Here is a 12486-nt window from a genome sequence, read left to right as displayed (position 1 = left end):
GTTGTGGATTTGCCAATTTGGTAATTTGGTTAAAGATAATGAGTCTGATTATTCAATTTTTTTTAATGGCAAATGGATGATCCTTTTATTATCATCATATATCAACATGGAGGGTCATTTATCACACAGTATGATGGAAGTGTGTCTTACAAAGGTGGACAAATTTTTGAGTTGTCGGAAATTAATGTAGACACACTGGATGTCTTCTCCGTCCGAGATTATCCTAAGCACATTGGGTATGACAAGGTGACTCAATGTTGGTGGCTGGTGCCTAATAAGCCTCTGAAAACTGATCTCTGAGTTATCACACATGATAAGGAGCTCATAGAGATGTGTTACCATGCTCAAAGGAACAAGAGAATTGTCTATGTGTACTATGAATATGGAGTCTCTGAACATGTGTTTAATGAAGCAGAACCAATTTCCAAAGGCAAGGAGTTGATGGTGGTAGAAAGCCTTATTCCCAACCCAAACCTCACCACTAATGTCACAACTAAAACAATTCCCACCATATCACCATCAACTCCAATTTCAAAACTAAATCACACCACTAGTCCCACTCCAAACTCAATTAATTCTGAAGATGCTATTCCTACTCCAAAATAATCCTCACAACAAAAAGTCTTCTAATAAATTCAGTCCAGGACCAACATCAAAGACCCAACCTATTGCAATTCCTATTAGTAAGCCTAATTCACTGCAATTTCTAATACTAAGCCCAACCCATCACAAAAAAATAATGGCCTAACCCACTGCAAAACTTATAACTAAGTCCAAATTGAAAAAAAATAAGAAGTCTTATCTACCAAAGAGAGGCTCTCAGAGACTAAAAAATGCAGCACCACATGCAAAGAGGTCTTTAACAAGAGCAGCTGTTACTGGAACTGTGAAAAGATCATCTGCTAAGGAAAAACTTCCTACACTGTGTTTGTGACATTGTTTAGTTTTGATGAATTCTCAGATAGTCATGACAGTTGTGATAGTATAGAGGATGAACCATATAGGCCTGTTGGTGATAAGGTCTCCAGTGAGAAAGAAGAAATGGTTGTGAAGAGATTAGTAAAAAAGAAGAGTGATGTTAAACTGAGGACTACAACAGATAAGAAACTAGTTAAACAAAAGAGAGCTATTATGGTTGAGGATGATGGTCTTGTGTGTGCAGATTCAAGGTCTAAAGATGATGAACTATTTTTTGGACCTATTCCTGAGGTTGGTAATATGAAACCATATTATGATGCTCAAGATGGAGCTTATGATGAATCTGATGGGGGAGAGTCACGATACTCGGAAGAAATGAAGACTTCTTCGAATACTGAAGATGAGTTGGAGGAGGTTGATTCAGACGAGGTCTTTCTTGTGTTCAGAAAAGAAGGCAGGTTTGGAGAGTTTAAACTTGAGGTTAGAATTAAATTTAATACAAAGATGAGGTACAAAGAGGTTGTGCATGAGTATTGTATTCAGGAAGAAAGAAAAAATCTAGTTTAAGAAGAATGACAGTGTAAGGAGGAGAGATGTGTGTAAGGGTGAGGATTGTGGTTGGCTTGTATATGCTTTTCGAGATAGTGAGAAAAATTGTTGGCAGATCAAGACTTTTATGGATGATCACACTTGCCCAAGAGAGACTAAGAATCGGCTGGCTAATAGGAAGTGGCTAGCTTGCAAACTAGTAAAGAAATTGAGAAAATATCCTAATCTTAAGTATTACGAGGTTGCATAGTACTTCAAAAGCAAGTGTGACTCGGACCTAAACAAGTCCTCATTAACAAGGGCTTTAGGGGATACAAGGACCATAGTGTATGGAGATGCTAATGCCCAATATGAAATGGTTATGCTAAAAAGCAATCCTGGCTCCATTGTTAATATTGATGTCATGCCTCAATCCAATTCTGATGAAGATCCAATTTTTGAGAAGATGTACGTTTATCTGGATGGGATTCAAGGTTAGCTGCAAACCACCATAGGCTTGGATGGAACATTTCTCAAATTACAATATAGTAGTCAAATTCTCTCTGCTATTATCATACTATTAGAGGAGGTGGAGATATATGCCAGGAGATATATAACCAGAAACAAGGTGAAGCCGAAGAATAACATTGGGATCCTACCTCCAATACAGCACAACAGGTTGGAAAAGATAAGAAAAGAATAAAAAAAATTGGGTTCCCATGTGCTCTAGTGATATAAATTATGAAAAATTTGAAGTCCATGGTTGGCCAACTAATATGGCTATGGACTTGGAAACTAGGTTATGCACATGTAGTTTTTGACAACTAAGTGGCATATCTTTTATGCATGTTTATTAGTCATTTTGTTCGTGATTTATTGTTGGCATCATTTATTTATTGGTAATGAATTTTTGTGCAAGAATGTCATGTGTGCATGTATGTGCTACATTGGCAAGGGTTGGTAAAAGTGTAAATGAATTCTATCACAAGTGGTTGACTATGGAAGCATATAACGACACATATGTCTTCCACATAAATCCACTTCCTGGTCAAGCACAATGAAAAAGATCACCATATAATATACCACAAGCACCAAAATTTAAGAAGTGAGGGCAAATTAAGAAAAAAAGAAGAAAGGATGCTGAAGAGGAGCCAATTAGGGACAAGAAGCAGAAGACATCTCTAAAAAAATTATAAAAAAGGACATTGTCGCTATTTTGGTAAAACAGGTCACACCAAAAGAAATTGTGGTATGAAAGTTGTTGATGAAGAAGCATTTGCTGCAGTTTCTACTGCTAATGATGCTAATGGAAGTCAGGTCAATAATTCTGCTCTAACTGTTGCTATAAATGGTGGTGATGGCACACTTGTGTCACAACCTGAAACTAAAATTCATCTTAATCTTATTCAGTCTGTATTGTTAGAAACTGATGACTCTTAAGATGTTCATATTATTAGTTACTTATATATATATATATTATTATTTAAACACTTTTTTAAATTATATTAATAACTTAATATGTTTGATACATAGGTTCAACCCCTTTCTGTTCGGCAAACCAAGCTCCCTCCTAAAAAAATTGTCCAAAATCAGAAGCACTCCATCAACAAGCACCACACCTGCCTCCTCCCAACCAACTAGCACACCGTCTATTAGCACCCCACCTACAAGCACTCCACCTTCCAACACACTTCCAGCCAGCGCCCCACCAACAAACACTAATCTACATAATCCCATATAAAGTGCAACACAGAAAAATTGTATCAAAGCTTGCCAACTTCATGAGATTTGTGCCTATTAATGGATTCAAGCCACCCAAAACCAAAAAATGATGACTTAGATTATTATGTTTAGGGACAATTATGTCTTTGTCTATCTATTTTGATTAAGTTATTTTCTTTGTATGCTTTCTTAATTAGGATCCTAATATTGGGAATATATGAGATTTATATTTTGACAATTTTGATATACTTGATGACTATTGTGCTGACTCTATAATGTCTTTTAGATGTGTCTTCTACATTATGAATATGAATTATAACTTTCTTGAATTGACTTGTATTTGATTTTATTTTATTTTGTCCCCTAATATGCAAGAGTAATTCCAAATACTGTCCATTTTTATTTCTTTGCAAACCAGAAATATTTACAGGAATATAATGCGTATATGCACCTTTCATTTGTTTTTATCGAGATACAATTGTCCAAATTGCTCATCCCACTTCACAAACAAAATAGCTACAATAACTAAAAACATGCATATAAACAACACAACTCCATCTCATTCATCTTTCATTCTTTGTTGTCAAGACCTGCTCTGCCTTTAATTGTTGTCACATCTTCTTGAATTTTATCTGACCACAGAAACAATCTACACCACCTCTTATCTACAGTCTACACCCAAGAAAAACTGAAAGTGAATGAGACAAGATTTTATCCAAGAACACAACAAATAAGAACAACCGAAGAAGGGCCTCCCTAGGTTAGTATCAGTCCCTGATCATCGCAGAACCGGTCGCAACCCGCGTCCACACCAATTTGGAAAACGCGACTCCCTGTTTCTAGTGGTTCTCCTAGCAACATTTCCATTGAAGTGTGGGTTGTTCGAGCTCCCAGCCACGTTACCCGCACTACCCATCATCATTTCAACTTGGAGATAAAGAAGACAATCCAGGAGAACACATGACGAGAAATTCTGGATATGGTGACCCCAATTTGGGGATTAGAGTTTTTAAATTTTGTTTAGGAACCAAATTGCCATCAAAAACTTTCTATAGCCATGTCAGCTATTCGTTACCTTTGCCAGCATATCAAAAATTAGTCCAAATTAGCTTTTCAGTGACGCCTCGTGGACAAAAAGTGCTAGAAGGACGACATTGGTCCCATCGTATCACTATTTGAGTCTCGAGTACAACTTTAAGGACCATTTTGAGACTTTTCTCTGTAAGAACATCAAGAAGATAAGATCTCTCGATCTTTTAATCCAGGGACCAAGTGATTTAAGCATCGCATATCTTTAGTTGGCCAATAAGAACGAATCCTTCAAAGGCTAAACAAAATTGCTCAAATTATATTTGTCAGCTACAATTAGTGACACTATAAAGTGAATAACAGAATAAGTGTGAAATTAACTGTATTGTGCATGTATATGCTGCCAGGCATACCAATACTTCAAGTAAAATGAAAAAAGCTCGAGAAATCTGAACAAATAAAACATAGTAACAAATCAATTAAATCATTAATCAAATATGAATTTCCCATTCGAAGTTTATAACCAATCTACCAATAAGGCAATACTTACATGAACAGAAACTTAACCTTTAGTTGCTAGAATTAATAGTAAAAAATTCACCCCCGCCCAGTATTAGTTGAAACAATTATCCAGTAGAAAGATCAATGTGGCTTGAACTTGAACAGCTCATCTTAGATAATTCAGTAATTTTCTCTCGGCACTCTGGATCGGCATTTCAATCTCTGCATAATGTGGGTGGTTTTCGCTTTCGACAGCATCGCAACAGCACCATTTTGTCAACTAGAGCTATGCTCCAAATATATTCCAAAAATCATCAATTTAGTAAGGTTTCATTGAGACTCTCATAAACAAGGTCGAGAGATCTAGGACCTCCAAAGATGGTGGAATGCTATGATTTTTAAGTGTTATTAAGAGAAGATATGTTGCAACTCAAACTTCAATCGCAATCACATTCTGATTGACTGCGTCTCGCGCATCATAGAGCACTGTCAGCTGGAACTAACTTCACTACTTGAGCAAGCTCATAAGATTTGAAATCTTTTCCATAACATAAGCATAGATCCAGTGCTGTCTTTCCATTCTGAAGCATAAGCAATGAAAAAATAAATGAATAAATAAAAGAACCACACACACATTAAGGGTTGATATATGCTTTCAGCACATTTGTCAGTATTAAAGAAATGCCAAATCAAGTGTCTCAATAACTTAATAAGAGACAGCTAGCTTCACTAAATTCTACCCTGTAGCAGTAATATCTTGATACTAAAATTCTACAGTTTAAAACTGATATAAGTTAATAACTCCAACCAAAAGGATTAACAGTGTACTGTATATAGCCCAAAAGGATTAACACAAATAGTCAAAGTCTTGTACGCATAACTCCAATCAATAACTTATGGATATTGAATTTTATCAATTCAACCATTGAGTAAAGTGATATAATCTTCATAATCATGCATAACGAAAATTAAAAAAACTGAAATTCAGTATATTGGTATTCTAATAATTAACACTTATATTTTCAAAATGATATTATCTGTTAAAATAAAATGAGATGATGAAGTATCAAATTATTACTAAATTTTATGAAATTTAATACACGATTTATGTATTGAAATTTTTCATTAATATGGTTGGATAGAATAACATTTACTGTTCATAGAAAGTTATCGAGTGGTGTAAGTATACAGCATACTAAAGCTTATTCATAGGATATATTCTGTAATAAGATAGAAATAGAGTGGAAATTTCATTGGACTTGGTACGTAATTTTACATGTGAAACTAAACTGGACATCTAAGATTCTCCAATATCAAACAATGCAAATATATGCACCAAGTCTGGGACCAAATTTGATGTCCAAAAGACAAATTAAGGGGATAACTTGAAGTCCATCATTAACAATGAGGGACCAAATTGGAGTGCTTAATAAAACATTTTTCAGGTTCTAAGGCTACATATGGCTATTCCCTAAAACCGTAGGGGTAGAATAGTTCTTATTGATTAGTTTTACTGGTTTTCGGAGAAGAAAAGAGGCCAAATTTTTGTGGCGTCATATATGCTACTGTTTGGAATATAGTGCAAAATTCTTGCACATTCAACAATAGCTTTTCAAAGAAGCTAGACATGCGGATAGGATTAGACATTTGACACGACCTCTGTTTTTTGGATAAAAGAAGAATAACATAAGACTGAGAACATGGGAGGATTAAAGATCTCGGTTATCCTCTATTTGGTGTAAGCCTCATTATCCTTTTACCAAGCTTGTTGAGTGACTGGAAAGCTATGCTTCATCTTAAGTTGCTTCTTTTGTTTGTGTTTGTTTTGGAAGGAGAATCTCCTCTCCAGGCCTGTTATATACTTGCTTACTTAACAAAGCCTTTCCCCACTAAATGGGGTCAGCTACATGGATCAAGACGCCATTGTGTTGTGTCCATGCTTTGAGATGTGACCTTGTTTTATGTTGGCTATTGCAAGCCTAACACAACCCAAATGGCTTCAACGACATCATTGCGTCGTGGCCATATTGGGATGCGACATTGTTTTACGTTGGCAGTCGCACACCGAACAACCCTCCTCGTCTTTCTAGGCTTGGGATCCAATCCTGTTATATATTCATATTAATTTTTCTTTTATCCCTAAAAAGAAGGGATCAAACTGAGATTTAGAATCTTTGAAAACCAACTGAATTTTTTTGAGTATATTAGGAATCAAGTGAATTCGGTCGAGGAACAAAGTCATGAACAATAAAATCACCTTAGTTTTCCTTGTTTTATCTGCACCATTGACTAACAAAATTTTTGCTATATCTCTGTTTCTACTTTGAACGGCAACGTGCAATGGAGTCCAACCTTCCTGAAATTTTAGGATTGTAATTATTTTATAAATTAGTAAAACTGAGAAACGTCTTTATGAATAAAACAAGATTGGGAACAACAAAACCTTACATTATCTGCAACATTGACATCGACATTATACTTGATTAATAATTTCACAGTTTGCTTGGCACCAACTTGAACCGCATAATGAAGTGGAGTAGCTCCAACCTAACATAAGATAACATACACGCACAAAAGCACACTTCAGAATGCAGTTTGCATGTGATGACGGCTGCATGAAGAAAGCTTCTTCCTCACCTTGTCCTTCACATGAGGACTTGCACCTTTCCTTAAAAGATGGCTTATCACAGCTTCTTTTTTGCCTATAATTGCCTTATGAAGTGCAGTGAGACCTTCCTGTTTGATCAAATTACCTGTTTAGGGGAATGTCATACAAAGATGGACACCCTCGTACGATATATAAAACACTTGCCTTATTAATGAAATCAATATCAAAACCATCTTCAAGAAGCTTATCCATGCAACTCATCTGCATTGACAGAGCAAGGGTGTGCAAAGGGATCCATTTTTCCTGAAATTATGATAAGATGAACTTAAGGGTATAAAATAAAGAGCACAGTAGGATAGAAGGATGCAAAGTTACAGACTTACAGTTGATATTTTTTCCAAGTTAGGAGTCACATTCTGTTGCAATATTGCTCTTTCATCTGGGTCCAAAAGCTGTTCAATCTCTACAATAATGAGAATATCTACTTGTAGGCACATTTTGTTGGACATTTTCCATGTTTAAGAACTTGTAGAAGCTCAACCATGTTAAAAGAAACAAGCAGATACACTAAAGAGGGAGAAAATATGTAAAGCAATGTTTGAAACCAATTCAATCACATGATACATAAAACGGTAATTAATACATGCATGAAAATGAGCTACAAAAATAAATTTTTGTTTGTTGTCTTTTTTTATGGTTAAGAAAATGTATAACAACAACAAAGTTTTGTTCCACTAGGCAGTGTCAGCTACATTTACACTTAAAGTTCTTATGGTAACAATTTGTATAAAGGTAAATATATAAAAGGAGAGAAACAAGAAGAAAATTGGCCCTTTAAGTTATATACAAAGGCTAGAGTCAAATATAATTTTCAACTTTGTGGTGAACTGTTGAACTTTAACATTACGCTAGGACCTAATTATCAAAAAAGGAGTACCTCTCTTAACGTGTTCCTCGTTTGTGTCAGTTGAATTTATATTTGCAACAGTAGTAGCTGAAGTCTTTGTTTCTTCCCCCTCCCAATCGCTTTCAAATCCAAGGTTCTCATCCTCAGCTTCCTCATCTTCACCATCAGATTCACTGTCACTGTCAATATCTGGTTCCTCCCAAGTTCCTTCTTGTTGCCCAGTTTTCAAATTTGATACTCCTTTGCCTGCTTTGATTGCAAAGTTAACCCCAACGATGTGGTTGCCACCAGCAAAAGAGAAACTGAGTATTCCTTTTCCTGTACTTCTACAGATTTTATTGAAACTTGCACCCAATTTGGAGTTCCTGATGGTTTCCGTAATAGCAGCAGGAAATTGAATAGTCAGAAGTGGTGTAGCCACAGAGCCCATTTTGGTTTTTCCTGAAAAGAAGGAAAAAGCAGCAGAAACAAAAACAAATCAAACAAGTTGCATACATACATGTACATAAGAGAATTTCTAAGTTGCTCTCAGAGGGGGGAAAAAAGGTCTTGCTCTCTCCCATCATTTTGTGCCACATCAGCATATGTGGACCAGCCTGTTTATCTGAATGTATAAGCATGTTTATCCCTTTTCATTATATCCATTTCTTTCCAGAAATTCAGCTCCTTCTGCTATGGCTACTCTTCCCAACAATGATGTCAGGCTCTTTGGGCCTTCACCTTCCTTCTCTTCCGGCAGCGCCGCAGCGGTGCACAACCCTTCTCTGTTACCTCTGATATTGCTTCTAGTCAAGTCACTAAGGCTGTGTTTGTTTGCAGAGACTGAGATTAAGACTGGGAGACTGGACTCAATATCATATTTGGTAGCCGAACACTGGAACTAAAATTTCATCGTAGGACACAAAATTTCAGTCCTTTCAGTAGCTCCAGAAACTAGGGACATAGAGAACTTTGGGGATGGGAAGTGAAACTTTAATAACACCTTTTTTTTTTAAAATACTCATTTAATTTTTTAAATCCTAATTCTAGTATTCTACCCGTTTTTTAAAACAAATTAGGACTTCTCTCTCCATATATATCTTAAACCAAATAGGATACTAAAACATAACTCAGTCTTATACACTTTAAACCAAACACAATACAAAAACTTAATTAAGTCTCTGTCTCTCAGTTTCTGTCTCCCCATCTCTGTCTCTCAGTCTCTCTTTCAAATGCACCCTGAGTGATTTAGTGACTTTATCACTGAGCAGAACAAATGGAAATTCAAGTAGTGGTAGGAAACATAGCTTTCAAGGTTTGTTATGTGATTTTCTTGATGGGAATTATGCTTATCGATTACATAGCATCATGACCAGTTACAAAAGACTTTCTCCCTGATGCTCTGAGTTTGGGTTCAAGATTAATTATCAAATGAGAATAAAGGAAGCCCCAAGATTTATGCCCAGAAAGTTAGAGCTAAACTGAAAGACTAATGATATGCGGTCTATTGACTGAGTTCTATTGGGGATATGTAGAGAAGAAATTCATGTGCTTGTGAGTTGTGATAGTTGGTTGCTATTAAGAAATCTCATAGTAAAGTTTGATAAATTCATTCCACTTTAGAAATATGTTTTTCAGTAAATTTAGGATTTGGAGAAAGTTTCATATGCCTTTCACTTTATTTCTTTCACTCAACAGTTGTCACTGATCAATTATATAGTTCACTGACGATACAAACTTGAATTATCAAGAAATGCACAAGAAGCATATCTAAAATACCATATTAGTTGGAAAATATTTTAAATTTTAGCATAAAAGAACTACTCTTCTATAGCTACACATGATTCAAGAAAGTACAGAGAACAAATCCTACCAACATCATAAACATGTTACGCATACATGTGTCTATCTTTTGAACCCATCCATAATATCTTTTAATTCATGTCAAATCCTGCTTAGCTTAGATATGCATTCTTGAACTCCAATAATATCATGCAGCGTAGAATCCCACCAGTGCCTAATATTCTGCCTATATCGCCATTAGTTGCCATCGAAACTAGAAATGTGTATCATATAGAGAACTCAAGAATCAATTTGAAGGATTGCTCAAAAGAAATTGAAACAGTTTAAACTTCGAGGGTAAAATTAAAACTTTAACAAAGGTTAAGAAGAAGAAGGAGTGGTTCATCAATCAAAAGAAGAAAGAACGATGAACACAGAAAAGAAAAAAAGATAAAACATTTATCGAACAAAATGATAAAAGTTGGAAGACAAACCAAGAGCGGAGGAAGAGGATCACCTCCGGCGATGCTGTGGCCAGAAGCCGTTAGTGCTTCCGCGAGCAAAAGCTAGAAAGCAGATAGAACGAGAGTGAGAGAGAATCAAGGTTGTGAGAACCGAACCGGTCAATGAACTAGTGGAGTGACTGGTTCAATGGTTTAGTAGTTCAACCGGAGTTCAACCGGTTTAATTAAATATAAAATAAAATTATTAAAAATTTTATATAATTTCAAATATTTAAATTCAATGAATTGTAAACTAATAAAATTCAAAATTTCACAATTTCACATAATAAATTATCTATAATTTATCATTAGAAGTTCACAAACAACTTCAAACATCAAAGTTTATAATTAAAAAAAAATCAAAATGCACATATATGCTCCTCATCACAAAGTAAACTAACACAAGTGTTCAATATTAGCTAAGATCAATTATTTGGTATTCTTCAGACTAATTAAGGCATTACCATATAAAGTACACTATTAAGGAAACTAACATCAAGTCATATATGCTACTAAGCAAACTTAACACAGGTTCATATAACTTAGAATGCCACATCCCCAAGAAAATAACAGAGTGAAATTCCAGGGCTTTTCAACAATTTTCTGGTTGGCTTTAGATGAGGCTATGTATTTCGCAATATTGGCGCAGCAAACAAGCTTATCAGTTTTCTCATCCGGGATTTCAACTGAAAACTCTTCTTCCAGCATCAATCAGAGCCGGATCCAATTGAAGAGCACAAGTATCTCAATTACATATTGACACACTCACTCCGAGCAAAGCACCATCAACAAGTCAGAATCAGAAAAATCAGTAACCAACAACTCAGAAATCAGAATCAATATAACAAAACTTAACAATGCAGTGAAGCACATAAAGGATAACACTTATCCGCCACCAGAAGAAACAACAATAACAAACAAGTTTTTAAGTTTAACTAATTTTACTCACGAACAAGCCAACAACTAATAAATTAACTCAGAATTAGAACAATAGCACAAAAATAACTCAGAAATTTATCAATAATCAACAATAATTAACAAAATAACAACAATCCAGCCCTGTTAATAACAATGAACAACGAAGAAAATTAACTCTGAAAACAACAATTAACCCAGAAAGACAGCAATTAACTCCCAAAAATGAAACTGAAGAAGCAGTGGAGGAATGGAGGCTTACAAACTCAGAAATTCAGTAACGCAAAATAAGGAAATTAACAAACTCAATCAGAAATCGGAAAACCAAACAAAATACAAAACAAGCAAAAATAAATTGAAGCAGCAGTGCTTACTGCCGGTGAAGGAGGAAGGCAAGTGACGGCGATGAGTGGGAAGTGACGGCAACGGAGAAAGGAAAGTGAGCACGGACACAGAGCAACAGACAGCTCGAGGAGGGATGCTGGCTTCAGACAGAGAGAGAGAGAGAGCTCGAAAAGACGATGACTGACCGATCAACCTTCGCGACGGCAACGCCACCGGATCAACGCGTCCTCGTGCGACGGCGACGAGAAGAGGAGCGATGAGAACTACGAAGTGTTCTGCGATGAGAAGAGTGAGACGGCACCCACGCTTTGTCCCGGCCGGCGGCGACAGCACCCTATACCGGAGGAGAAGAGTTCGGCGATGAGGGACGGTGACGGTGGCTGGCTGGGCTTAGGATTAGGTTTCAGAAGTGAGAGAAAGGGGATGGGGTATTTCTTCGTTCTTCTTCCGTCGTTTTTCATTGATGCACCGAACCGGAGACCATGCAAAAAACCCGGCCGATCCCCGAGGTTCACCGATTAACCGCCGGTTCGATCAGTCCTCTGACCGGCTTTTACAAGGCGGTTTTATACCTTAATAAAATTGGCTAAGTGACCGATTCTCAATTAATCCGATCGAACCGGTTGGTCTGGCTCCGTTTCCAGAACATTGGAGAGAATAGTGTTCTTATCTACGAAGCACATACACTTTGCTGAGTTATCGTGTCCGCGTGTCGGACACATTTCGAATACGATACTCATTTGACACGC

General features: G+C 36.3%; 1 protein-coding gene across 6 annotated transcripts; it reads right to left on the bottom strand.

Moving 5' to 3' along the window:
* On the bottom strand, positions 4649 to 12185 carry LOC107626609 (ankyrin repeat domain-containing protein EMB506, chloroplastic). 6 transcript variants are annotated; one of them, XM_016329517.2, is made up of 9 exons: positions 11767 to 12185; positions 10469 to 10540; positions 8244 to 8654; positions 7690 to 7769; positions 7511 to 7609; positions 7336 to 7434; positions 7147 to 7245; positions 6956 to 7054; positions 4649 to 5279 (listed from the first exon to the last, which is right to left on the bottom strand). In XM_016329517.2, exons 3-9 carry the CDS (start codon positions 8641 to 8643, stop codon positions 5175 to 5177), a joined length of 981 nt encoding a protein of 326 aa, XP_016185003.1. In that variant the 5' UTR covers positions 8644 to 8654; positions 10469 to 10540; positions 11767 to 12185; the 3' UTR covers positions 4649 to 5174. The 6 variants fall into 6 exon arrangements, with proteins under 6 accessions (XP_016185003.1, XP_020973983.1, XP_016185007.1 ...); XM_021118324.1 differs by having other exon boundaries at positions 10492 to 10540; positions 11767 to 12181; XM_021118329.1 differs by lacking the exon at positions 4649 to 5279 and adding an exon at positions 6065 to 6837 and having other exon boundaries at positions 11767 to 12181.

The sequence above is a fragment of the Arachis ipaensis genome, chromosome B01 (genome assembly GCF_000816755.2).
Source record: "Arachis ipaensis cultivar K30076 chromosome B01, Araip1.1, whole genome shotgun sequence".
Taxonomy (NCBI): Eukaryota; Viridiplantae; Streptophyta; class Magnoliopsida; order Fabales; family Fabaceae; genus Arachis; species Arachis ipaensis.
Note: the sequence above shows the minus strand (reverse complement) of the source record. Positions and strands in the feature narration are given on the sequence as shown.

Bases quoted from the DNA above. Each gene is read 5' to 3' on its own strand.
- LOC107626609 (XM_016329517.2), bottom strand. From the start codon at position 8,643: ATGGGCTCTGTGGCTACACCACTTCTGACTATTCAATTTCCTGCTGCT. The intron at 7,055-7,146 runs GTAAGGTTTTGT...CTAAAATTTCAG, and splicing joins ATGTCAATGTTGCAGATAAT to GAAGGTTGGACTCCATTGCA. The intron at 5,280-6,955 runs GTGATTTTATTG...CTTATGCTTCAG, and splicing joins ATAAAACAAGGAAAACTAAG to AATGGAAAGACAGCACTGGA.